The 27,494-nt window shown below is 38.4% G+C and overlaps 1 protein-coding gene across 1 annotated transcript in view; it reads left to right on the top strand.

The window, feature by feature from the left end:
- The window catches only part of ROCK2 (Rho associated coiled-coil containing protein kinase 2), a 172,326-nt gene that overhangs the window by 112,900 nt on the left and 31,932 nt on the right, over positions 1-27,494 (top strand). Inside the window, exons 6-25 of the mRNA XM_074991276.1 lie at positions 627-771; positions 4,038-4,176; positions 6,834-6,925; positions 8,006-8,165; positions 8,789-8,852; positions 9,389-9,400; positions 10,649-10,737; positions 11,241-11,289; positions 12,157-12,292; positions 12,427-12,518; positions 12,781-13,027; positions 13,305-13,411; positions 14,225-14,384; positions 19,887-20,047; positions 20,458-20,642; positions 22,389-22,458; positions 24,390-24,493; positions 24,599-24,785; positions 27,122-27,215; positions 27,322-27,416. Coding sequence (XP_074847377.1) covers positions 627-771; positions 4,038-4,176; positions 6,834-6,925; positions 8,006-8,165; positions 8,789-8,852; positions 9,389-9,400; positions 10,649-10,737; positions 11,241-11,289; positions 12,157-12,292; positions 12,427-12,518; positions 12,781-13,027; positions 13,305-13,411; positions 14,225-14,384; positions 19,887-20,047; positions 20,458-20,642; positions 22,389-22,458; positions 24,390-24,493; positions 24,599-24,785; positions 27,122-27,215; positions 27,322-27,416 — 2,388 coding nt within the window. The remainder of the gene's footprint in view (positions 1-626; positions 772-4,037; positions 4,177-6,833; positions 6,926-8,005; positions 8,166-8,788; positions 8,853-9,388; positions 9,401-10,648; positions 10,738-11,240; positions 11,290-12,156; positions 12,293-12,426; positions 12,519-12,780; positions 13,028-13,304; positions 13,412-14,224; positions 14,385-19,886; positions 20,048-20,457; positions 20,643-22,388; positions 22,459-24,389; positions 24,494-24,598; positions 24,786-27,121; positions 27,216-27,321; positions 27,417-27,494) is intronic.

Below are 27,494 nucleotides of genomic sequence, written 5' to 3'. Positions count from 1 at the left end.
TGTTCACATAAAGTTTGTTTCCAGCCAGCAGTCTTGGCTGTCAGTGTTCTGTGCTGTTATTTGTCTGTAATTTACCCAAAAATGTCACCTGAGCGCCCAGTAAGCAGTAGAAGTGTTGGTAAAACTGCTAGACAATATTGACTTCCTGTGGTCCAGCAAATTCTCTTATCTGGCACCGGTCAGGTCCTGAGGTACCAAATTTCAGAGGTTCAATCTGTATCTGTCTGTCCTCCTAGGATCTAATCAAAAGCCCACGGAAGACATTTAAGAAACTGCCATTGACATCAGTGGACTGTGGATCAGGCCTGTCATGTGCGCATTCCTCCTTTTTAATACTGGAAGCTGGACGAAGTCACATTTCTTTTTTAATTTTTTTTTCCAATTTTGAGAGATAACACTTATAAAGAGAAATAGTAAGAGTTACCTCAAATAAGTCATTTTGTCAGAAACCTCTTCTGGAATAGGAACTTTTGGTGGCCCTAAATGTTTCCCAAAATACTGGACCTTTTCTTTTTCCCCCCTCAAAATAACTTAAGCAGATTGATTTTAATTTTCTTGAAATAATACATTTATTGTGTTGTTTCAGTTAAATGAATTACTACTTCCAATTTTTTGTAATTACATAGACTGGTATGGTGCGCTGTGATACAGCTGTTGGAACACCTGATTACATATCTCCTGAAGTCTTGAAGTCACAAGGAGGTGATGGCTGCTATGGACGGGAGTGCGATTGGTGGTCTGTAGGAGTTTTTCTCTTTGAGATGCTTGTAGGTGAGTAATAAATTAATTCATTAAATTCCTCCCCCCTCCCAGCATCTCCTTCTTGAAAATTCTATTGAAGAGCTTTTATGATTCAGTTATCCTCATGTAGCAACAAAGATAGATGGGAGCATGAAAACATTTCAGCCTATGATTGCTTCTGTTTTGGTTAATTCTTGTACTCTCAAGTCAGGATTTTCCATGGTAAAGCACTGGACCATTAGGACAGGTAATGTATTTGAATATTAGCTCCATTATAGAGAACCCTATCCATCCATGGCTGTAAACCGCATGTGAAAGGCCAGTCGTGTACTCTAGCATCAGACTACTGGGAGGAATCTGGAATAGATGATTACTCAGTATTTAATCCAACATGTTCTGGGAACACTGTAGAAACAGATATGTTTCAAAGACCTTGAGAACAGGAAAGCTTGCCTCAAGTTGACAGTTGTTGAAATATTATTCTGAGGCTATGTCTACACTTACCCCCTTCTTCGAAGGGGTCATGGTAATCAGGGTTGTGGGAGATTACTAATGAAGTGCTTCAATAAATGTGCAGCACTTCATTTGGCAAATTCTCCCCCACAGCAACTTCAAGACGTCAAACTTCAAAGTGCTGGCATGCCATGTAGCCACGGGCACTTCGAAGTACCTTGACTTCTCAAAATTTTGGGTAGTCAAGGCCTTTTGAAGTAGCACGGGCACTTCAAAGTGCCTGCGGCTACATGGCTTGCTGATGCTTCAGAGTTTTCGCAGGGGGGAATTTGCCTAATGAAATGCTGTGTATTCACTGCAGCACTTGATTAGTAATCTCCCACCACCCTGATTAAGGGGGCAAGTGTAGACATAGCCTCAGAAGGGTAGTCCTGTTACTTTTTATCTGAAGGGGAAAAAAAAAAACAGGAGGAGTTCTGTTGCATCTTAAAGACTAACAGATATATTTGGACATGAGCTTTCATGGGTGTAGGTAGTCTGTCGTGTCTGACGATGACATCTTGAGCTTGCTCGTGCTCATCAGTTGTGGACTCGTGGCTGAGGAGTCCAAGCTTTGAACGGCATGGGCGTTCACAGTGGGGGCAAGGGAATTGCCCTGGCTCTGTTGTTGCGGCTGCTGCTGTTGCTTTCTCCCTCTCACAAGCATCAATTAGATGCCACAGAACTCCTTGTTGTTTTGAAATATTAGTGCCCGAGGATTAAGAAAATTTAACTTATGAAGTTTAGTAAGTTGCATCCCAGGAACAATTTAATTGATATACTTCAACAGTTAATGTGTTAAGAGTCTGCCCTGTTATGCCATGACAGAACTTCATTTCCATTTGTATTTTGTGGTTGGGGCTTCTTTTGTGTCCTGTGAAACATTATCAGCTGAGACATAAGGAACACGAGTATTTTAGGAAGATCATAGAATCTGGGGGCTGGAAGAGACCCCAGGAGGTCTTAGTTTTTATTGCTGTGGGGTTCACTTATTCCTATAATCTCAGTGTTATTTTGGAACGTTAATGATGCTTCATGTTTTGTATGTTTCACTCTCCTATGGCACATCTTGTCTGTTATGCTTCCAGTTACCAGATTGAGAGGTGATTTCTTCATCTCTGTTATCTTTTTCCCTTTTACTTCTCAACCTCATTTCCTTCCCTTCTGCATGCTTTTCTCTTCCTTGCTGCCTTCCTGGTTGTTTCAGTGTAACGCTTAGGACCCTAGAAATGTAGGATTGAAAGGCACCTTTTGATTCTCCCTAAGGGAGCTGGAGCAAGGTGTTCTTCATGAATATCCTGGACAGGTCATGGGTAGTGAATTTTTGTTTATTGCCCATGACCTGTCCATGGTTTTTAGCAAAAAGTCCCTGGCTATGTCTGCATTACAGTGATCTTTCGAAAGAAGCCCTTCCAGAAAATCTCTTCCGAAAGAACTTCTTTTGAAAGAGAGCATCCATACATCTCCCACTCTTTTGGAAGAATGGGCCAGGGATCGAAAAATTAGGCACCATGAGGACTTTTCTTTCAAAAAAAAAAAAAAAAGGTGGGGGAGCCTGCAGACCATCTGCACTCATTTTCTTTCAAAAGAAGACTTTCTTCCTGAAAATGGAGTGGAAGAGTACTTTTGAAAGGAGAACTGCATTATTTCGAAATTATTTTAGAAAAAATGCTTTTTGTGTGTAGATGCTCTACTGGGCATTTCGAAAGAACCCTTCTTTCAAGAAGTATTTCAGAAGAACTTGCTAGTGTGGACGTGGCCCCTGTGACATGCTGGTAGCCTTATTGATGACTGGTTCAGAGGGGTTGAGGTACAGTATGAGGGCTCTGGTTGAGAGTGCAGGATCTGGGGTAGGGCAGAGGAGGAAGGGTTTGGGGTGCAGGGTTTCCCAGGAGGAGAGGACTCCCACCAGCTTACACTTCTTCAGATGAAAATGTGTATACTAACTTATTCTCTTTCTTTGAGCCTGCTTCTCTTAGTTCTTCTCTTTTTCTATCCTCCTCAAAAGCAAAAGGGCTTCTGTGTAATAGTTTGTAAAGACTAATAGAACATTTTCACCATGTGCAAAGTTTCATTGCTAATAATTTACTGAATCTCTTAAATCAAATGCCCTTTTATTCTACTGAATGTTTTTCTCCTCATGGATAGAATACATAACTTGGTCACTAAATATATTCCTCAGGTTTTTTTCCATTAAAATATGTTTCAATGCTGAAAGAAAATTATGTAAAAATGGCAGTTTCTTAGTCAATGGATCTATACATTTTTCATATTCAGATCAGAACAGATAATTTTGTTGACCGATAGATTTTGGTTGCTATTCTTGGTAGAAGTGCAGAACTGACATCTGTAAGAGTGAATTCTGTTCCATAACACGCATAAATAGAGGTGTTTAATAGGTTCCAATAATTTACTCCTATGTAAGTCCTTGAAATTAGTAGATTTACACGGGCGTCATTGAAGGCATAACTGAAAGGCACTGTATGAGTATGACAGATCTATTTTGAGGTTGAGAAACCTCAGTACTGATGGTGCACAAAGTAGAATATCCTGTCTTATTTCTCCAGGCAAGGCTTAGTTTGTAGTGCCGGTATTTAGGGGAAAAATGTATTTAGTTGTAAATAGAGTACATATAATTGCAAATATATGCATGCAATGAGCATGGATCAAACAATCCCATTTTTATAGCGCCATTTTTCACAATATGCACCCAATGTGTAATTTGCTTTCCTCTTCCTTTGTTTAACTTAAAACACTTAAATTTTAAATTAAATATCATAACATTTATGCATGTTTAATTTTAGGGGACACTCCATTTTATGCAGACTCTTTAGTAGGAACATACAGTAAAATCATGGATCACAAGAATTCATTAAGTTTCCCAGATGATGTGGAAATCTCGAAGCATGCAAAGAATCTCATCTGTGACTTCTTAACTGACAGGTACGTGTGTGTTCTATATTTGTACAATCTTACTTATAATGGATGTAAATACACTTATGGTGTCGTAGAAAAATGGATTTTTTTTCCCTTAATTGTGACATCTCAGTTATTCCCATTTTGTGATAAGTTAACGTTATCTCCTGCTTTTTAGCGGCTGGCTGTCTTCCAAGACCGTGGTTTTATGAGTATTTCTGTCAATAACTACATTGTCCATACTCTTCTTAAGAATTCAAAATTGCCCCCGAAAAATCCTTCCTAGTGTCAGGCAAACAAGGTCAAAACTTACAGGAACAATATTTGAAATACATTGTGAGTTGTTTGAGGGAGGGGCTAAGTTGTTTTGCATTCCTTAAGCTCTGTGGCTATAGTCAGAAATCAGTAAATAAAAGTGAAAACAAATATATTATTAAAAATAGAGAATTTTATCCAGAAAGTTATTCCAGTTTTCTTAGAAGTTATTCTTAAGTGTTTGGTATGAATGTATAAGTATAACTAATTCCCCAGAAAGAGGAGTGATTCTGAACATAAATTGCTAAATGAAATCTCCTGCTGTGTAGTAGAACTCCTCATTGTGTTAAGCTAATGTTGCTTGTTCTTCCCTCAGCTGCCTCCACCTTCACTTCTTTTTCCTCCTTCTCACTTACCCTTTGCCATGCTGATCTTCAAGTGCCATGTACAAGGACAGTCTAGGACAGTGGTTTTCAACTGTTGTGTTGTGGCACACTGGTGTGTTGTAAGAACTGTCCAAGTGTGCCATGAAATTTCATCAATTTCCCCTTGTGGTGGCTCTTTGCACAAACACTGGGGGTGTGGGGTGGGGAGGGGAAGGGAAATGATGTAGGATTCATGAGTTTCTCCCTCCCGCAGTGACTGTTTGCAGAGCCACTGTGAGGGGAAATGCCAACCCCAGAGGACCTTGTTCACAGTGGGAGACAGCTGAAATGCTGCTTCCTAGCCCGAATGACCTGGCAGGGGTCCCGCCCCCACTCCCTGCTGTGGCCTGTTGAAGTTGGGACACGGTTTAAATGCTGTGTTCTAGCTCCAACAGCCTGGTCGGGAGGGGAGCCTGCTTTCAGTGGTTATTTGTTTTACTCAACATCCCTAGCATGGCGTTGAGCAGATTTTCACAGTGTGTCTGTGCTTGCTAAGATGGTGTATTCTGTGGTGAATTCGAACCATGAATGCATTTGATCCTTGTTTAGCTTGTGGTATACACTACTATGTTGCAGACTTCTGTAGTAAGACAGTAACCATAGTAAATGTAAATAAAGGTGACAGTTATGAGCAATTGATTCAGCTGAAAAAAGTGGGCATGCTGTGGAATTGTTTGTCTCATTGAAGCATGCCGTGTTACTGAAAAGGTTGGGAACCATGGGTCTAGGACAGGGGTTGGCAACCAAAGTACCAAGAAAAGCCATTTTATTTTAATTCAGTGAAAAACTCTGTAATTCAAGAGCTATCATGCACGTGAATATGAGATGGTCCTTAACAAATAGTGTCAAACTATACTTTTTGTAACCTCTATTTTAAGAACAGTGATTTGTAATGTGATACATGTTTACTGCAGGATGTTCACCATTTATCAAAATAATCAAGAAGGTCTTTTATTAATTTACAATTATAGAGTTGGGAGCCACAAAGAAATCCCTTAAACAGCCGCAAGTTGCAGACCCCTGCTGTACGAGATGCCATACAGGGCCCCACAAGCTATACACTGTGGAATCAGAGGGGTAACTCCCTTAGGTACCCGTTCCCTGTTTCAGAGAGGGACTGTGTGGTTTCCTGAAGAAGATTCATGAATGGCATTTCTTTAGCTGCACTTAAAGAGCTGCTTTAGCAGGGTTTGTTTGCTTGTTCGTTTGTTCAGAACCTAGAATGGCTGAAAAGTGGTGAGGAGATTTATATTAGTGTCCAACCATATTTCCCCCACGTGTGTATGTCTTTCTGTTTATATTAAATGTGATGCTTGAGGGGTTCATTTTAAACAGATGCCCTCTTTCCATATACATCCTTATTACTGAAGCACTTAAAGTGACAAGAAGCAATGAGCATCTATCATGTGATTTGTTTTTAGAGCTGTCTTAAAAGAGAGTTTTACATAAAGAATAAGTTTGTTGTTGCTTCTAAAACTTGCCATATGGTGACTTTGTTGTAAATGTAAGCAAAGGACATGAAAGGGTTATTTTTAGGGGAGGAGGATAGAATTTTTGAAATGCTTACTTCATTGGGATTTTGAATAACTGTTCTGTGTACTAAGCTAGACTTCCCTTCATTTGCATCCCAAGGTTTGTCATGTGGTTTGGCAGACTTTCTAAGTTAGCAGTTAATTTTTTTTTATTTAAAACTTGTGCCTGTGTGCTCCCTTTCTACACAAAATCTAGATGGAAAAATGTTTACTCCACACGTGGCAGATTCAGAATTCTAGCCATTTTAGTACTTGCAGAGAGAGTGCCTGCAAAGAAACTGGGAGTATTTTTACTATGACAGATGAGCTGATTTTAATCAGTTAACCAGAATTATATTGACCACCATATCTCTTAGAACTTTAATTTTGTTTAAAAATCTCTTTGCCACTTTTAAGTGCAACTTACAAGTTGTTTAAAAAAACCTGAGTACTGATTTTTCTAATGTGAAATTGGGTTAATTGCTATGTTTAGGGAGGTGCGTCTTGGGAGAAATGGGGTAGAAGAAATTAAGCAGCACCCTTTCTTTAGGAGTGATCAGTGGAACTGGGATAACATTCGTGAGAGTAAGTAAATTATAGTTCATATTTTAACATGTTCAATATTTGTATAAATAGCTATTGTTGATTAATGGTGTGGAATTAAAAATGTAAGGTACTTAAATATTACTGTACAAAACTGTTATGCAAAGGGGTTTTGTTTTGTTTTGGTTTTGGTTTTTGTAGTATCTTGGGAGTTTCACAAACTGTTTTTGCTTACTATCATTCTTGCTTATATTAAAAGGTATGTCACTATGGGTCTTTTTTTTTTTTTTTTTTTTTTTGCTGTGCTGTAAACATATGCAGAGAGCATTTGTTTGAACAGCAGTATCTGATGATCTTTTATCATTTTAACAACTGACTACATAGTCATTTGTACTTTTCTAATTTGCCTCGTGAAGTTGCATGAATTTGTCTGACTACAGTCTGACCTACTTCTCAGAATAGTTTAAGTTCATAGAACTATATTGCCCCTGACAAAAATTTAGCTATTTTAGTTTGTCAGTTGATCGAAACGTCTATAATCAGAAGCGCTTACTGAAGTTTCTAAAGATAGTTAAAATAAAAGTGGGATTAAATATGTGGCCTAAATCTATATGCTTTAGAAATTGTATATTTTGTGTAGTTAAAAACTCCGTGCATCAACAAATGGAATTTTTTTTAATTATTTTCTTTATATTGCCTAGCAACAGATCATTTCAAACCATGTACTTTGTCAAGTGTGGAAAGAACATTGTTTCATTAATCCAGATACTGTATACCAATTGATCTGCTATATAATAAATGATACAGTAATGTCATCATTTAATTTGTACGTCTTGTTAGCTCAGTGGTTTAAGCATTGGCTTGCTAAACCCAGAGTTGTGAGCTCAATCCTTGAGGGAGGCCATTTAGGGATTGGGGCAAATAGATGTCGGGGATAGTGCTTGGTCCTGCCAAGAAGGTAGGGGACTGGACTAGATGACCTTCTGAGGTCCCTTCCAGCTCTAGGAGATGTCTATCTCCTATTATTATTATTATTATTACTACCTCTTACTATATATAATGTGTCAATACATCCATAACAGGATGTTGAATCTTACCATGAAGCTGTTTTTTTCTTTATAGCTGCTGCTCCTGTTGTACCTGAGCTTAGCAGTGACATAGACAGCAGTAATTTTGATGACATTGAGGATGACAAAGGAGATGTGGAAACCTTTCCAATCCCCAAAGCCTTTGTGGGAAACCAGCTGCCTTTTATAGGATTTACTTACTATCGTGAGAATCTGTATGTGACGTATTTTAATGTACATTTGTCAAAATTCAATTGCAATTTATTTTATTACATTATTTTTCTTTTGATTTAAAAGCTGATCTAATTTTGCCCTCTTAATGCAATTCTGTCCCTTGTTGAATATGTGAAATATGGAATTTAAGTTGGATTTATTAAAATATGCCAAGTTTTGGGTGTTTCTGATTTCTAATTGCTATTCTATTCTAGCACATATGTTGGATTTTTGGATTAGCTAGTTTTAGAAAAAAGGTGTACAGTTAAGGCATACACCGAGTTAGGGCTTAGTCAACAGGCTAACAGCTACCCCTCTGAGACTTCTTTTAATTACTTTTTATCTTCAGTTTGCATTATTAGTCTTTTATATTGTATCCAAATAATTAATAGAACTATTGTAAGTATTTAAACATTAGAAACCTGTACTGAACTGAAACAGGTTTGAACATTCATTTTGGCCAAGAGAACTTTCAAATAGACAACTCATACTGAACAAAAATGGCTTCATTCTGAGAATAACTTAATGAACATTAAAACTTCTGAGAGTTGATTAAAATGAGTTGATGGGCGTGGCTGCTTGAGTTGTTGAAAACTTGAATAAGAGTTGGGTTTTTTTCTGACAGGTTGCTAAGTGACTCTCCTCAGTCTTGTAGAGAAAATGAATCCATGCAATCTAGGAAAAATGAGGTAATTACTTTTTAAATAAACAGTAATATATATTCAGCATATTTTACTATGTCTGTTAAAAGACTTGCACAGTGGATTTAAACAGTTTTCAGTTCTGAATAGTTTGTATTATTTAATGTTAGAATATTTCTGTATAATTACTGACAAAGATTCCATCTGTAAGCATGAAAATATCAGGCTACTGCATGAAATTGCACGATATACATTTTAGATGAAAAGATTTTTAGACAGTATTAGTTTCAGGTAGAAATACAAAAGTTATATTCAAATTTGTCTAAATTATGGCAGTCAATGAAATTGATTTCCTGTAATAGAGAATATTATTAGTTCTAATTAAACAAATATGTATAAACTCTTTAACATTTTGAAATTAAAACATGATTAGATTACAAGATGACTTTCAAAGTATAAAATATTCTTAGTCTGAAATGTTGTTATGCCTGGTGAGACTATGCTTTTTAAAGTGTTTTTGTAAATGTTTCTGGCGCTTTGCCTTTTTAATGCTCACAATTTTTTAAAATGTTTTCTTTTTACAGGACAGCCAAGAGGTAGGTACATTATTTTGAATCATTTTTGTCAGCACAAACAGTTAAAAGTAGATTAATCTGTTTATGAATATTTATGGATTGCCAGGTACATTCATGCATGAAGATGGCAGAAAGTCTGATAGGATTTTGTATATATCAAAATAAATTAATATATTAACCAGTATTGATCATAGCTTTTTGCTATTAATTAGAAATTTAGAGGGTTTGTTAATTTTTAAACCTTTAAAAACAGTTGTGGAAAAATCTCATTCCACGCATAAGCAAATTTAAAAATAAATGCATCATGTGTTTTTGTACTTCCTTTCCATCATACTGTGCCTATTACAAGTTTCTGGTGATTTTTAAAAGAAAGTTGTTACCATTTAAAATTGCCTGAATTTTTGCATGTTTTTAGAACCAAGAATATATGACATAATCTCTTCAATTGTACGTTTCAATGGGAACTATTTTCTGTAATTCTAACTTTGTAAAATACAAAGAATTGATAACATAATCTGTGATGTAAAATTTTGATAATGAATCTCATAATAGTTGTTATTTTTCTTGAAGTCCTAGCTTTTAGTTTATATGATTGTGATCATCTCAAATTTCATTTAAAAGAAAATAATTTCTGTCCCTTATGGTTGCAGAAGAAAGTCTGAAATCATGAACCATATAAAACTTCAAGGTTTATTATTTTAAGTTAGACTCGTGATTTTTTGTATTGATTCATGATTTTAAACTGTTGGGGATTGGTAATATAGAATTTTCCAAAATGTGATTGTGCGAAGTCAAGTGCTGTGCAAGTACTAGACTAAGAAATTGTCACCTTCTTTTCTTATGTGTTCTATCTGAGCATGTTCAAGGCATTCTTAAAAAGTTGTCCATGTTGACCCTATACATGACATAGTTTTCTTGAAGAGACTAATCCAAAGAATCTGCTCTCAAGAATTGGACTTAAAGAGAAGGCTACCTACAACTTTCCTTTCTGTATAGCTTTTGAGGCCCCCACCTGCACCATAAATATGCAACAAGTTTTGTTTCTGTGGGTATCTTCATGAAGATTCTTCATGGGTGCTAGTATCATGAGAGATGTAACTTTAATTCACAAAAATCCAGTAGTGATGAGTTGTTGAGAAATAATTTTCTGTTCCCACTGAATTCAAAGGTTATATTGATTTTCATTGCTCATCTTCCTTGGTTATTTAACTGAACTACACTCATTTTATGTAGCAGCACTTTTTATATGGACCATACTTTTTCTGACAGTTTGCACAGTTTCAGAAAAAAATGAGCAAATTAGAAGAACAGCTCAGTAATGAAATACAAGCCAAAGATGAGCTAGAACAGAAGTGCAGGTAAGGAGTAATGGCTTATATTGGATATATTTATATGTAATTTAATTTTCCATTTTGAAAACATAAAATATGGTTTAAAACATTCTTTAGGAATTCCAGTGCCACTAATCTACTGCACTTTAAACATCCAGTTAGCCCCATGTGATCAGCACTACCTTTAGAACATAACAGTGACCATATGGGGTCAGGCCAATGGTTAATCTAGACCACTAGCCTCTCTGCCGACAGTGGTCAGTGTCCACTGCTTCCAATGGAATGAACAGAATAGGCAATTATGAGTGGTCCATCCCCTGTAATTCAGGGCAGTCTGAGATTTAGGAATATCCTTGGGCATGGAGTTGCATTCCCAACCATCTTCTTGTTTTGTTTTTAAAGAAGACCACCTGTGCTAGGCACATTTTTTTCTTCATGCTCATGTGATTGCTTAAAGTAGCATTCACTATGGAAGATTCACAAGACACACACACAGCTTTTGTTCTAATATTTGTTTTCATATTTCTCAGGTGTGTTAATGCTCGCTTAGAGAAGATAATGAAAGAACTAGATGAAGAGGTAAGTAAGTGTATGTTTTATTGCACTTACAGCTTAAGTGTTCTGATATCTGTTCACTTTTCTCAGGATACCCAACTTTTACATAACAGTGAAGCAATGGAGCAACAAACATGAGTGTATATTCTAACAGTATACACTAACAAATGTGCTACCACTATTGCAATATCTTGGCAAGAGGAGAATTGGGTTTTCTGCGTCCTGTCCCTTAGTTAATAATTTATAGAGAAATAGTATATAAATATAATTTGTGTGAATTGAATTTCAATTAAATATCCAGAGTTGATACTGTTGAAGGCTCAAAATTTCCCCCCATAGAGTAGATAATAGGACATGTCCTTCAACCATCCCTTTACTGCACCATCCTTGTGGTTGAACTCTGATATTCAGGGACCACACACGGGGGTCGAATAAAGCTAAGGTTCCATGCCCATTTACCCATTGGTTTTGTTGCTAAGTCTGCCAGTTTTGCTAATAATGCTTTTTCATTGTATACTTGTTCACTAGAAATTGGATAGAAACCCCTGCATTTATTTAAAATAGACCATCAACAGCATTCATGTGATAACATCTTCTGGGCATGGACAGGCTGAAGTAGAGTTGAATTGGTTTTACATCTATTGCTGATCTTCCAATTAACCAGATAGCTCAGAAATAGCTTTTTAGAACTGTACAGTTACTTGACAGTTGCATATTGTTCTGCAGTTACATACAAATGCAGCTGTTAAGTGTTATGGTATGTGTATACAGCAAGCAGATGTAATATACGTATTTGTAAGTTAATTGGAATCCATGAGCTATCCTTTATAATTTTAAAGTAATACCATGGTGGTGTGTATTTTCTTTGAACTTTACTATAATTGTCTCCAGTTAACATCAAGGAAGAATGTAGAATCTGCGTTAAGGCAATTGGAAAGAGAAAAGGCTCTTCTTCAGCATAAGAATGCAGAATACCAGCGGAAAGCAGAACACGAAGCAGATAAAAAACGCAATTTGGAAAATGATGGTATGTGCAACAGAACATTAAATATGGTACATGAGGATTTTAACATACAATAGCAAAACTATTGTCTGGTTGGTAAGATTTATGCAAAGATAATCAGTGTGTGATGGAGGCCTCTTATGATTATTTTATTATAGTTAACAGTTTGAAAGACCAGCTTGAAGATTTGAAAAAGAGAAATCAGAACTCTCAGATATCAAATGAGAAGATCAATCAGCTACAAAGGCAGGCAAGTTGTATCTTCTGCGCGCGCAAGCATTAAAGTTATTGTTATAATGGGCTGTTGAAATTCAGTCTCCCTACTTGGCAGATGAAAATTGTAAGTACTAACAGAAGTTGCTCATTAACATGAATTGTTGGTTTAGTAATGTGATATTAGACAACATTTCCATACTTTTTCTTTTCCCTTTGATCCATAAATTATTTAATTTGTAAGAGAGATGGTTGTTTGGCATTTTATTAGTCTGAAATATACGTTTATTAATCTATAGCTGGATGAAGCCAATGCTTTACTACGCACAGAGTCTGATACTGCAGCCAGGTTAAGGAAGAACCAGACTGAAAGTACAAAGCAAATCCAGCAGTTGGAAGCTAATAATCGAGAATTACAAGATAAAAACTGCATGCTGGAGAATGCTAAACTCAAACTTGAAAAGGACTTCATCAATCTTCAATCAGCCCTAGAATCTGAAAGAAGAGATCGAAGTCATGGGTCAGAGATTATCAGTGATCTACAAGGTATTACACAAAATATTTTGGAAATAAAGAGTAAAGTATAATTATTTGATCTTGAATGTAATTAACGTTAACAGATTATCCAATCAATATATTTCTGTAGTACAATTTTATCAGTAGATGAAAAATGTTCCTGTCAACGCTGAATCACCTAAAAGGCTGACATTTTGAATAGTCACAATTCATAAACTGTGAAATGTGAATGTGTTAGTTCTCACTTGTTACATAATTTTTATTGCTATCTTTTTGACTGACTGGTTGATATTTTGGACATTTTTAGGCCGAATATTTAGCCTAGAAGAAGAAGTTAAAAATGGAAAGAGTGCATTAGTGAAAGCAGAAGTGGAGAAGAGACAATTGCAAGAGAGATTCACAGATTTGGAGAAGGTAACTGCACATGTTAAAGGAGAATGTATACTTGATGGGCATATATAAATTGCAGTTTACTTTGGTGGCATTAATGGAAATTAAATGAGACAGATTGAGGCTTCATGGTAGTTAGGTGATTTTGTAAGTTTTTTCCCTTAAATTTTTCCTTAAAATTATTTTCAGCATTAATTGGAAATCTGTCATTTTAAGATAGCAGAATATTTTTGCGCAGTGGTTTTCAATCTTTTTTCCCATTATGGAGCCTTACAAATTTTGAGTGGGGATGTGGACTCCTTTTGAAATCTCAGACATAGTCAGTGGACCCCAGTGTATTACAAGAATTTATTCTTGCTATGTAGCACAGATTGCTTTGAAAGCTCCCTGTGCATCATGTTGAAAGATTGCCCATAGCAGAGTATTTGTTACAGGGATGATTGGTTGTGTAGGCTGTATTTTGCTGAAGGTTATTTTAGTCCCCATTGAAAAACCAGAACTATAGGATGCTATCTGCTTTCACAAATCTTAAATTCTGAATTGTATTTAACTTGACATGGTACGCCCTCTTTAGGCCTCAGTCCAGTCATTTTCTATTCACAGAACCACCATTGCATCCATGCAAAATTTCTTTGCATCCACACTAAATCAAATGCAGGACTGAAATCTTAATTTGTAAGCATCTTGGGGCATGGATTACATCTTCCTCTGTGAGCATATTGCTGTTTTGTTGTATTCCGTGGTACTAACATCGGTAACAATTTTAGCTTTAATTTTTAGCCAAGAATAACTGTTTTGTCAAGTAAGTCAATTTCCTTTTTCCTGTAACTTCAACAGGAAAAGAGCAACATGGAAATAGACATGACGTATAAACTCAAAGTCATGCAGCAGAACCTGGAACAAGAAGAAGCTGAACATAAAGCCACAAAAGCACGATTAGCAGACAAGAATAAAATCTATGAATCTATAGAAGAAGCGAAGTCTGAAGCTATGAAAGGTGTGCATGCAGTCTTAGTTTTCAGATTATTTAATCTGGATAGTACAAGTTTTAGAATGCTGATTGTGAGGTTGAAATGTATAAGATTTTGCACTTCTGAATCACTATAAAAAGGTGATTCAAGAGGTCTGTATCTAAATTAAAAATTTTAGAGTTGTTCTGATCACATAAAGTAATCACTTCTGGTAGAGGGTTTTTTCTCCCTGTTGACTATCCCATGAGTGGCCAAAGTTTGTATGAAGGTGCTGTTTGAATTATCCTCTACTACATGTTAGGGTTGAGGTACACTTGTGGAATGCTTTCAGGATTCTTGTACTGCCATATTGCTACTGTGGGGATAAGTAAAAGGAATTTAGTTCAGACTGTCACTGCAGCACATCTTATGTCCATTAACCTCTTCAAGTGGCTCTGTGTATTCCTACTTACAGGTCTTGCACTGCCTGGTGGTGCCTAACAGTAGAGCCATCTCTTAGTAGCACCAGGTAGAGAGAGCACTTGGGTGCTCACACCTATTCTTCTCCACAGTGTTTTTTAACATTCTGCGAGCAAGGCCATACAAGGGGATGCTGCATTTTTCACTACCCTCAATTCCTTTCAGCATGTGTGCTAAACAGAAATGAACTGCTGTGATCTATTCAGATCCAGGGTTTATTCATCATTGTTCATACCTTTGATAGTTTTGCTGATGGTTGTTTTTAGAGTGTGGAGTGTAATTTAAATATAGTAAATGTAGATGGTTGTGTAGACTTCGTAGGATTGGTTCTGTGTTATAGATGAACTAAAGAAAAAGTAGTGAGATTTAAGCAACATGTTTTGTACTCATCTGTCTTCCCCGTATCAGGCAACCATATTAGGTGCCACAGATTCCTGGGGGAAGGTCATTTGCCTTCTTTGAGTGATAGTTCATGTGTATTCCAGTAGGCTTGTACACACGCGCCACGTACATGATTATCAGATGGTTTTTCCCCAGCAGTATCTGTTAGGTTGGCGATGGCACCTTCTCAAGTGGCACCTGCATGGCACAGTATATAGGGCTCCACTGATCAATACTCCCTCTAATTCTTTTCATCCATATGCAGAATAAATTTTATTATGGATACCAAGGCATGTGTGAATATGCGCCACCAATAGAAGCTCATGCTGCCAGGTGTGAGCATTCTGCTGATCGGCACCTAAATCTCTCCTTGGTGGGCACCCAAGTGTGTAGCTTTCAGGGAGTGCTACCATTGAACCCTCTGCCCCCTCAGTTCCTTCTTACCACCAGTGACAGTCAACCCCAGCTATTTTTTTTCACAATTTTTTTCTGTTTATAGTTAGTTAGTTGTTCTCATTAAGTAGTAGTTCATTTGATAGTTCCTACCCGCACTTTGTTTTTGTTTTCTGTTGGAGCTTTCCCCCAGCACATGCAGTGGAGTTTAAGAACTTTGTCACTTGTGGCAAGCCTATACATAGAGGAACTCACATATAGCTTGCCTGAAGTGTTTAAATGAAGGACACTTAACAGATCAGTGCAGTATTTGTAGAAGTTTAAAGCCCAGGGCTAAGCAAGAGAGAGATCAGTGCTTGAAACTCCTACTTATGGAGTCAACACTTTGTCCCTCTCTGCCAGAACCAGCACTGCCATCTTCAATGTACGGCATGCTAGCCTTAATACGTAGCATGCTATCTTCTGTATGGGACCCATTGGCACTACATAAAGAGGGGCCTATGGAGCACTGTTCTTAGCTCAAAAAGTGAGCTCCTGCGTTTGGCGCTGCACAAGAAGGCCAGGGCAAGCAGGGGATGATGTCCAGCCAAGAAGACTGGCCGTGACTGCACCTTGGCATGTCCCTTGGCTGGAATCCTTAATTCCTGGTACCTTCCACTATGGCCCCAAGGGCCAGACTGTTGAGTCCCTTCCACACTGGACACTTCTGAGGCTGCAAGGGACATGATTCAGATGACAGAGCATGTGGCACAGTCACTTTCAGCTCACCCAGTATGGTGGCCAACTGCAGCAGTCCAGCCTCCAGTTCCTCTACCTTGTGGCATGGAGACTCCATGGCTGAGCCCACTGAAGCTTCAGTGCTCTGACTCAGTTAGGGAGGTCCTGTTGGGTATCAGGAGACCCTCCACCAGAGCTAGGTACTTTAGTCAAGTGGAAGTGCTTCTCTCTCCAGAAAGGCACTCGACCTCAGGACGCGGCTATGATCTTGATCCTAGATTACCATTACGAAGGGCTAACCCTTTCATCCATCAAGATTAATTTATCTGCCTTTTTGGCCTTCAACATGAGAGTGGATGCAGGTCCCTTTTTGCCACTCCCACAGTACAGTGCTTCCTCAAAGGGTGGGGGAGATTAAAACCTCCAAGTTAAACACACTGTCTCTCAGTGGAATCTCAGCCTGATCCTCTCCCAACTCATGGGGTCCCTCTCTAAGCTTCTGGCTATCTGTCCCCTGTCCTACCTCTCTTGGAAGATCACCTTCCTAGTTGACATAACCTTGGCCAGGTGAGTTTGAGTTCTGAGTCTTCATCTCTGAACCCTCACATATGTTTTTTTACAAGGACCAGGTGCAACTCCAGCCCACCTGACTTTTATGCCTAAGGTGGTCTTCCTCTTCCATGTTAACCAGGACATTCTTCTGCATGTGTTCTTCCCAAAACCAATGTCACTCCTAAGGAGCAGGGTCTTTGTTTCCTAGATGTCAGGCATGGCCTGGCCTTCTACTCCGAACACACCAGGCTGTTTTGAACACCATCACAACTTTTCACTACAATAAAGAAATGGAGGAGAGGGCTGCCCATTTCATCCCAGCATCTCTGTTTCTGGATCACATCCTGCATCAGGACTTGCAACAATCTGACCAAGATCCCAGCTCTGTCCCTGACAGTTCACTCCACAGGGGCACAAGCTTCCTTGGTGGCGTTTCTCATGCAGGTTCCCATTTAGGCTCTCCATCCAAACATTTGAAGGGCACTATGCCGTTTACCCAGCAGGCCCAACCTGCCAAATAGCCACATGTAGCTAGTGTATTGGGCACCACGACTTTAGCTGCTAAACCTTCTGGTTCATGGGTGGTTGTCAGATGTCTAAGAGACTAGATTTGGTGCCTCTGGCTTTCTACATTAAGTATGCTGTCTAAAGGTTCCAGGACATCAGGATCTTTATCAGTTCTAAGTCTTGTTCCTTTTGTTAAAGCTGTCCTTGACTCCAGTTTTAATGTTCTAGGAAAGATGGCGAGGAAGAAGGCAGCTACTGTTAGAAGTTCCATTTCCTGTATTCTGAACATACTGGATTAGTCTGACTCTGATGTAGCATCTGTGGCTCAGACTCTGCAATCCAAGTCAATTCTGGGTTCAGTTTTGAATATCAGAGTTGAGTATTTCTTCCCGGAAGTGTGGGACAGACTTCAAAGAGTCTTTGATCCACAAAGGACTTTTACAGTGGTGAATGGTATTTACCTTCCCTCATTTCAGAGTTCCTTGGATCTAAGAGAGAGGCAAACACCAGTGAGGAAGAAATGTGTTGTCAGTTATATAGTATGTATCTCCTTCACCTAAAAAAAAAAAGAAAAGAGCATAACAGAATATTTCTCAGGATTCATTTCTGCCTCTAAGACCTTTTACAGGATATCTTGGCAGATCTTTCTCACCTTTTATCTCTCTACACTTTCCAGTTCCATCACTGTCTCAGAAGTGTTCCATAGTGATTCAAGGTCAGATTCTCATTTTGAGGAGGATAAAGGAAAAATTAAAGAGACCTGCTTCATGCCATATCATGCCTCCTCTACTTATATTCCGTAACTGTTTTACTCCTCCTATGTGCAGTCCTTGTCTTCATTTGCCCAACTGGGTGTCGCATAATTCTGAATAGCCTTCCTTGTGGAGAAGGATTGAGTGGCACAGCAGTCCTTTGATCTGGCAGCTCTGGCTGAAGAGGAGGATGAAGAGAGAGTGTCTGTTTTTGAACAAGACCAAGTGGGCTTTGATTGTGATTTGTCACTTAGTGTATATGAGACTTCTGCTTCTTCCCTTCTGAGAATGCTTTGGAGTTCCATGACCTGGTGCATTGCAAGGCATCCATACTTAACCCACCTTTGAGGATTGTGGAGGAAACCTCCCATCAGTATTCAGCATTCTTGGGACTGCATCCAGGAATAAGTTGTCACTGTCAATGGATGGGCTTTTACAGTTTGCTAAGATTATATGATCATCTCCTACTACCTGCAGCCTGTTTCCAAACTGCTCTCCTCAACCCGCTCCCTGCAAATAAAAACAAAAAAAACCACCTGTATGTTCTTCCAAGGCCTGTCTTCACTCTGCTTCTTCCTTCCCTGAGGCCTTGACATTGCTCTGCCTCTTCCTGCCCCTGGCCCACTTGGCTCCCTCCCAAGTGCTGTCCACCAGCTACTCTTCACCCTTCCCACAAGCAACTCCCTGGGTTGCCAGTCTGTAGCCATGGAACCACCTGCCCATCTGCTTTTTGACCTCAGTTGCAGTGTTCCTCCTGATCTGGCCCAGAGTAACTGGGAAAAGCCATTCCAGAGAGAGCCTGGCATCTCCTTTGTAGTCTTGGACTGGAGAGTGGTCAGTTGCTCTGTGGTAGTGGAGCATGCTCAGCTTGATTTACAGTAGGGGGAGGGATAGCTCAGTGCTTTAAGCCTTTGCCTGCTAAACCCAGGGTGGTGAGTTCAATCCTTGAGGGGGCCATTTAGGGATCCAGAGTAAATTTAAAAAAAAGTGGGTGAGGGTATTGCTTGGTCCTGCCAAGAGGGCAAGGTACTGGATTCAATGACCTCCTGTGGTCCTTTCCAGTTGTTTGAGATGTGTATCTTCATACAAATAAATAAATATAAATAGTTGCTGTGAGATGCTCAAGCATGCTTATTCAGGCTAGACTCTTTGGAGATTTTAGCTGCTAATATTGAAGTTTCTACTGAGCATATATTAACTGTGATTTATTTTTTCAGACCCTTATTACATGGCCAGATTTGGGTAACTTTTTGCAGGAATGGCACATAGCATAGGATTGCAAATGTTTAAATTCAGCAAATGAATGCACCAGCTAAACCCTCCTTGTATTATTGAATGATCATCGTGCATACTGCTCATATTTCAAACAAACAAACAAACAACCTCTACGAGTTGTGGTGTTTTGTTTTTTTTTGAACAGTTTAACATGCTTTTGATCAGTGATCTGAAACTGCTAGGGACACAGCCTGTGTGGCCCATGTCTGAAGAAAAGCTCTGTATAAGTTCAAAAGCGTGTCTCTCTCACCAACAGAAGTTGGTCCTGTAAAAGATACTTCACCTACCTTTGTGTTTGTCATAATTTTATCAGTTTCAGTGATACCATCCTATACCTTTCTTCCCACAGGAGTCCAAAGTATGTTAACCTTTAGGTTCCCAAATTAAAACTTTTGGTCACAGCTAGGCACCTAAATAAATGTCCGTATTTTCAGAAGGGTTAAGTGACTACAACTCATATGGACTTCTTATTTTAATTCTCTTATTTAACAGAAATGGAAAAGAAGCTGTTGGAGGAGAGAGCTTCAAAGCAGAAAGTAGAAAACTGCTTGTTAGAAGTTGAAAAGCGGTGTTCTATGTTGGACTGTGATCTCAAACAGTCACAACAGAAGATAAATGAGCTGCTTAAGCAAAAGGATAAACTAAATGAAGATGTAAGTAGCAATTATATATACAGTAAAAAAAAGTTCCAGTTTAAAAAAGATAAAAGCTTTCCTGATAATGAGCACTATCTGCAGTTCTGTACAAATGAAAATAATAGTACGTATATCTCCATACTTTGTTGTCTAGGTTTCAGGAAGGATGCCTTACAGTGTGAAGTTTCATTTTCTGAAATTTTCAACATTGTGAAAAAAAATTAGAAAAAATTATGTGGACTTTAAAATTCTGTACTGTTAAGGTGAAAAAACAGAGATAATTTTAGCTGTAGCATAATGTTTATATCAAAGGCATGTTTGATACAGCAACAGTGCAAGCATAGGTATTGTTTTAAGAGTTCTTTAGTCTGTGGATATGTAAAATTCCTCTGATGTTAAAAAGAAAAAAAAATTAATTTGTTTTTCAGGTTAAAAACTTGACACTAAAAATAGAACAGGAAACACAAAAGCGCTGCCTCACACAAAATGACCTGAAGATGCAAACACAACAAGTCAACACGTTGAAAATGTCAGAAAAGCAGCTAAAACAAGAGAATAATCATCTCCTGGAAATCAAACTGAGCTTGGAAAAACAAAATAATGAACTCCGCAAGTATGTAGAACTGCATCACAGATTTATTTATTAGTAAATTTTAAAAATTCTATTGTGTTTTTTTATTCAAAATTTGAGAGCCATACATATTTGAAATCCTGGCTACACAAAACAAACCTTACAATGGACACTCCTGTAGTATAGAACTTGATTGTTGCTTGTCATTGTTTATGCTGCAGTGGTACCTAATGGCCATAGCAGAGATTGAGCCCTGATTGTAATAAAATCTGTACAGGGATATACTAAGAAATATTTGCTGCCTCAAAGACATTTCAAAAAAGAGAAAAAAAAATCTTGACGTCCCATGAGTTACATCTATTGATTCACTAGAATATTATTCTGAAATACTGTGTGAAAGCAGAAAGGAACTTTTTATATTTTTATGGAAATGATAAGCTAATTAATTAGTATTAGCTGTCCCTGGGAGTCTGCATAGGAAACAGAATAAAATTATTCCACATCTCTTAATGTGAATCTAAAAGTTATTTAATAGTCCTAGTGCTTAGTACCTTCATCTTTGATGTGATTAACAAACACTAATAGGTTAGCACTAATTAAAAGAAATCTTTTATGAGTATTCTAAAAAGAAAAAATTGGGAAGGGGACTTTGCTTTGTATGAGATTTGTTGTGTCTGTAAGTAGCAGTTTATCTGGAACAGGAATGGTCTTGTGGCTGAATAGGCAAGACTAATACAGGTGTCAGATTTAATTTTGATTCCTGGCTGCTGTGTCACTCAAAGTGAATTGCCTTGCTTTGCCTAATTTTTTCCCATATGTAAAATAGCATTACATGGAGGCCTCTTTTGGTCTAATTCACTAATATTGGTGAAAATAAATCTGAGATGCTCTGATGGAAGAAGTGCAATATATTACTACAGTAAACTCCCAAAATGCACAAGTTCAAGTTGAAGCTGCTCTGCAGATGAGGAAAGCTGGAGAGAAACTGTGCCTGGTTCCCAGAGTGGTGGAGCCCAAGGAACCAAGTGGCAGTCTGTTTCCTTGCTCCTACCAGAGGAGGGGAGCCGGGTAATCAGGCTGCTGCCTGGATACTGGCTCTCCACCTCACTGTGGGAGCCATGAAATTGACCAGCACTAGTCAGTTTCCTGCCTCCTGTGAGAGGCGGGGAGCTGGAGGCTGGCTCTCAGCTCTCCTCTGCTCTCAGGAGACAGGAAACTCTCTGCGCTAACAGGAGACTGGCTCCCCAGTTAAACAAAAATTCAATTTACATGGAGGTTGCCAAGAAAGCAACCTCCGCATCAGTTGAGGGTCTACTGTATTATCATTCCTAAGTGTTTACTAGTGATTGAGTTGCTTTAATAATGGGTATATTTAAATAATTCTCCATTATGAAGAGTACTAAATTAATGTTCAAGGTCCACCTTGCAATTCACTTCCCCAGTCTCTGGAGCTTGGATTGTCACTTTACTTATGGCCTGCATGGGGAGGAGAGAAGAGGTCAATAACTGTTTGCTTTAGCAATGTCTTTTGCTGGTTGGCCCACAAAACTGTATTACTAGTGTTTCCAGAGATCATAGTATTCATTTGTGTACAGGCAGAACAGGGGAAAAAGAGACAGTTGGGGGCCAGAGGAACCCTCAGCATTTGGTACAGAAGACCATACTTTGGTCGGGGAACATTAAAATAGAGTTTTATAGATGTGTGTGCATGCACATAGCCTTTTGCACTTACGTAGTTTGCAATATTTCCACAAGTTTTATTCAGAAAACTGTTTTATGACTTTACAGAGAACGTCAGGATGCAGATGGACAAATGAAAGAGCTGCAAGACCAGCTTGAAGCAGAACAGTATTTCTCAGTATGTATTGCAGTTTTTGTTTTATCAGTCCAGTTTTTAGGAGCGGAAACAGTACTATCTAAGTTAGATCACAGGTAGTGAGTGACTTGCAAATACTTTTTAGTGAACAATTCACACACATTGATGTAGGCTGAAATTTGTTCACATAAACTACTCTGCAAACACTAGTGGAAAAGTAGGGTCTGTCACAGCAGTACATAAACAGGGAGAAATGGATTCAATTTATCATGTAATTAATTTGTAAGTATTTGCCAGTTTAAAATAATAAAAATCTTCATAAAATGATGCATTTCTGTGAGCAATCAACTTTATACACAAGCAAATGATTCCTGATTGTTAGTTATGTTTCCATCAAATGGACATGATAGCTTATGAAGACCAATGTCTTAGTAGTTAGAGATTTGGAAAAACTACCCTTCCTGAACCTTTCTGAAACAAACTTGTAAAGTATTTTAATGCATTATGTACAATACAAAAAAAGCCCCCACTTTGAAAAAGCTTGTATATGTGTGGTACACAAATTGTACATGCATATATACTCAAACTTCTGATCATTGGTGAGGACAACACACCATCTTTGTAGAGGAACATATTGGTAGCTGGGGGATGTCAGTGCATTCTGTTCTTGTTCGAGTGATTGGTCATGAGCATTCCAAAGTAGGTACACAGGCCTTTTGTCAGTTCTTTCAGACCCCGTGGTTAAGAGATTCATGAAGGGCTTGGAGAGGGTTAGGCTATCAGTGTGGGACCCCTTGCCCTCCAGGGACCTCAATTTGGTTTTGGCCAAGCTTATGGGCCTCCCTTTTCAACCCCTTCCTTCCTGCTCCCTGCTGTTTCTCACTTTAAAAAAAAGCCTTTAGGGGGGCCATCACACTGACCAGAAAGATTTCAGAGTTGAGGGCCCTTACAATGGACCCACCCTGTTTGGTGTTCCACAAGGACAAGGTTAGATTGTGGCCCTATGCAGCCTTCCTGCTGAAGGATATCTTACTACCTGTTTTTAACCCCAAAAATCATACTACCCCAAGGGATCAAACCTTACATACCTTAGGTGTTTGTAGAGCCCTAGCCTTTTATATGGGTAGGACCAAACTGTTCCAGGAAGTCGCGGCAGCTCTTTGAAGCTGTGGTGGATAGGATGAAGACCCTTCCTGTCTCGTCCCAGATTTTCTCCTGAATAGTGTCTTGTATTAAGGAATGCTACAAGCTACTGGGATTCCTCCTGCTCTGATCAAGGCTCGCTCTACGAGAGCGCAGGCCTCTTCAGCAGCTTTCCTAGTCCATGTCCCTATTGAGGAAATCTATAGGGCTGCCACCTGGTCTTCCATCCATCCACCTTCAGCCCATTACATGATTATGCACCTACATTGGAATGCACATAAACAATCACTCGAAGAAAAGACAGTTACTTCCGTAACTGATGTTCTTCAAGATGTGTCGTTCATGTCCATTCCGAAATCCACCCACCTTTCCCAACTGTTGGAGTAGCCAGCAAAAAGAACCTGAGTGCGAGGCAGCGCGGGGCGGGGCAGGGCGGGTTGCCTATATTGGTACCATATTGGTGCAACTCCAGGGGGCATCGCTCCAACCTGATAGCTACCGGCTAGGGGAAAAATTTTCCAGGAACTGAGTACACGCTTGTGTGCACACCTACATTGGGCTGAACTCGAAGAACACCAGTTACAGAAGTAAGTAACTGTCTTTTTTCTCCACTAGCCAGGTTTCAGGAGGGTGATGGTGATGGCAAGGAATATCGCTGCCTTAAGTTAAGTCAAAGAGAGACAAGACACAGCTATGCTTTTTTCATTTTTTTGTGTTAAAGGATTTTGAATTTAATGTGATCTTATCTCATTCATTTAGATACCCCTAAAACTAGAATGTACAAGTGATTTTTTTCTTTCTTTCCTTTCTTTCTTTGTTTAAAACATTAGACTTTGTACAAGACTCAAGTTCGTGAGCTTAAAGAGGAATGTGAAGAAAAGAGCAAACTTTGCAAAGAAATGCAACAAAAGATACAGGAATTACAAGATGAGAGGTGAAAGTTTGCCATTTGTCTGATGTGGTCAGAAAATCAGCATATTTACTTGAATCATAAATATTTTTCATTTTCTTTCTGAACTAATTCCTTATGAATTTTCAGAGACTCCTTGGCTGCACAACTTGAGATCACTTTGACTAAAGCTGATTCAGAGCAGCTTGCTCGCTCCATTGCAGAAGAACAGTACTCTGATTTGGAAAAAGAGAAGATCATGAAAGAGTTGGAGATTAAAGAGATGATGGCAAGGCATAAGCAAGAACTTACTGAAAAAGATGCTACCATAGGATCTGTGAGTAATCTGTATCATAACTCCTGTGGTATATTTTTGAGTTTGCTAAAAATTATTTAATCATAAAAAATATTTAGATGTTTATAGAAGTACATAGCTGGAAAAATGTATGGATTTTTGTCAAAGTAGACAAAATCATGAGATTTTGTTACACTAGACATAAGATCATGAACATCTTTTATTTAACCATTACATGGTTAACATCGTTTAACTGAAATTTAGAGATCATTGCCAATGCCAAGAAACATCATCTGTTTACATATCTTTCACATCTGGATTAAAAATAATTATTTCCATATTTTGGACCTATGGAAATAAAACTGAGAATATATAAATATTCAATTGTATATAAAGATTTATGTATGACGTACAATTTACGTTGCTATAATTACCGTCATGTCAGATTTTTCCATTCTAAGACATGTTTTTCAGATATGTATAGTTCAGCCATAAAAATTGCTTTTCATTCTGAACCATGACATCCTAGGAATGTGTGGTCCTTTTCTTAGACGGGTTCGTGACTAGAGGTATTCACATCAAAATATAGTTTAATGATTTCCCTGGTCTTTTTAATAATCATTCAAGGCCTCCGGAAAACATAATGTATAATTTTGGAGAATTTTGTTAATTTTTAATTATAACTAAGAAATAACAGGTCATTTTTTATATTTTAGACTGTGTCTACACTAGCAGATAGGAATAAGAGGATTTTGAAGTTCCTGGGGTCCTTTCGAAAAGGAGCCCCGTCTGGACAAGCCACGCGGCAGCAAGCCACGTCAGTTTTGAAGTGCCGCAGCTGCCGGCATTCTAATGAGGCGCTGAATTAGTAAACTTCATTAGTAAACTTCGAAATGGCCATTTGCGTGGCCATTTTGAAGTTTGGTCTAGTGTAGACATAGCCTGAAAGTAATATCACCAAGCTACTGTTTTTGTGCTTTTTCATTTAAATGACATTCTCTGTATATTTCCATGCTGAAATCAATGAATCTGTTACTAAATATAGACTTAAACAAAACAAAAGAAGGTATCAAGCTTTATCCATGTTTGGGTGGTGTCTGGGATCATGGTCAGAGAAGGGCCTAGCCCTGGCCTTATAAGCCCAGTTATTATAAGCAACTTAGCATTACCCACTGAACTTTCTGGAATGAGCTATAAATAGCCACGGGAAAATTCAGAGCAGTTAGCTAGTTCCAGAGAAAAGATCCAGGTCTGCCAACCCTATTCCCGCTGATCCTAATGTGTTAAACATATGGGTATAGGTCATCCTCTCTGCCCTTTTCTAGGGTCTTCTATAGAGCAAGAAGCAGCTGGAGTTGTTGGCATCCTCAGTTGGGAACTGACTTTCTTGCAGTGTTTCATTATTTCCCACAATCTGGAGCTACAGCCCCCTTCACCTTTGTTAATCAGTATGCATGTAGTTTGCATTTTGCATCAACTGCTGTTGATTCTTTCATTAACAGAAACAATTACCTCTTTGCCCTCCTTGAAATCTTTTTTCAGTTTCAACTCCTGGCTTCCATCCATGTCCTCTGGGTCTTCACTTTCACTGTTTCTCTCACTGAGTCTCCCCTTTTCCCCTCACCTTTCCCTCATATTACACAAACTTTCTCTACTTCAGTTCCATCACCTCTGTAACTCTCACAAATGATTATGAATAATCTGCCTCCTTTTTCCTCCTCCACATCTCTGAAATCAGAATTAACCCTGATTATTCCTAACCATGCACTCTTCTGTCCCTACCAGTCTTAAACACAACCATTTCCTTCAATTGTCTACGGAAATGCTTCATATTGCAAGAAATACACTTCTGTGTATGATAGTCATCAGCTCTGTGCTTGTGCTTCTCTGACTCTGCTTATATCCCTGCCCTCTCTCCTTTAGTTCCCTTTCATTCTCAATATTTGCTGCAGTGAACTCTTTTCCCCTTCTTCCATTCTAACCCTTTTCATTTCTATATAGCACTTAAACCTTCAGGGTCTCTGTTTTGAAGTCTCTCACTTGCAGGTGCCTGTACTTTTTTCATGCTCGCCACCAAGTCCTGAGCTCGTTAGTGTCTTGATTTTGATGGCAGACTTTTCCTATTCCTTTTTCCATCTCACAACCTTTACATAATTATTCATTTTGCTCCCTTCCCTCTGCTCCCAATTCCCACATACATTTGCTTGGTCAGTTTCTCCTCTGTGTCTCATTTTTCTTCGTGGTCAAATCCTCTGTTCCATTACCTTGGTCTCACTCTGATGTATTTTCCTCCTTTGCCCTTCTTTCAATCAATGCAGTCATCTCCTGAATTACTTTTTGTTGTATGGTAACATATACTTTTTTTTTTTTTCTTTAAGCTGGAGGAAGCCAATAGGACACTAACTAGTGATGTGGCTAATCTTGCTAATGAGAAAGAAGAACTGAATAATAAGCTCAAAGAAGTCCAAGAACGTGAGTGTTCACTGCACAAGTTGAATTAATTTGAAAATATTTGAGTTATCAAAAAGTGTACCATTTAATGCACTAATTGGCCATTACAATTATTACCTTATTTCAGAAATTGCAAGGCTAAAAGAGGAAGAAATGAATATAGGAGTTATTAAAACTCAGTTTGAGAAGCAGTTGTTGAATGAGAGAACACTGAAAACCCAGGTAAATGTAAAAGAATGAGTGGATGATCATGATAATTGAAATAATATACTGCATGCAACAGATACAACTTTTAAAAGC

Source organism: Carettochelys insculpta, chromosome 3 (assembly GCF_033958435.1).
Source record: "Carettochelys insculpta isolate YL-2023 chromosome 3, ASM3395843v1, whole genome shotgun sequence".
Taxonomy (NCBI): domain Eukaryota; kingdom Metazoa; phylum Chordata; order Testudines; family Carettochelyidae; genus Carettochelys; species Carettochelys insculpta.
Note: the sequence above shows the minus strand (reverse complement) of the source record. Positions and strands in the feature narration are given on the sequence as shown.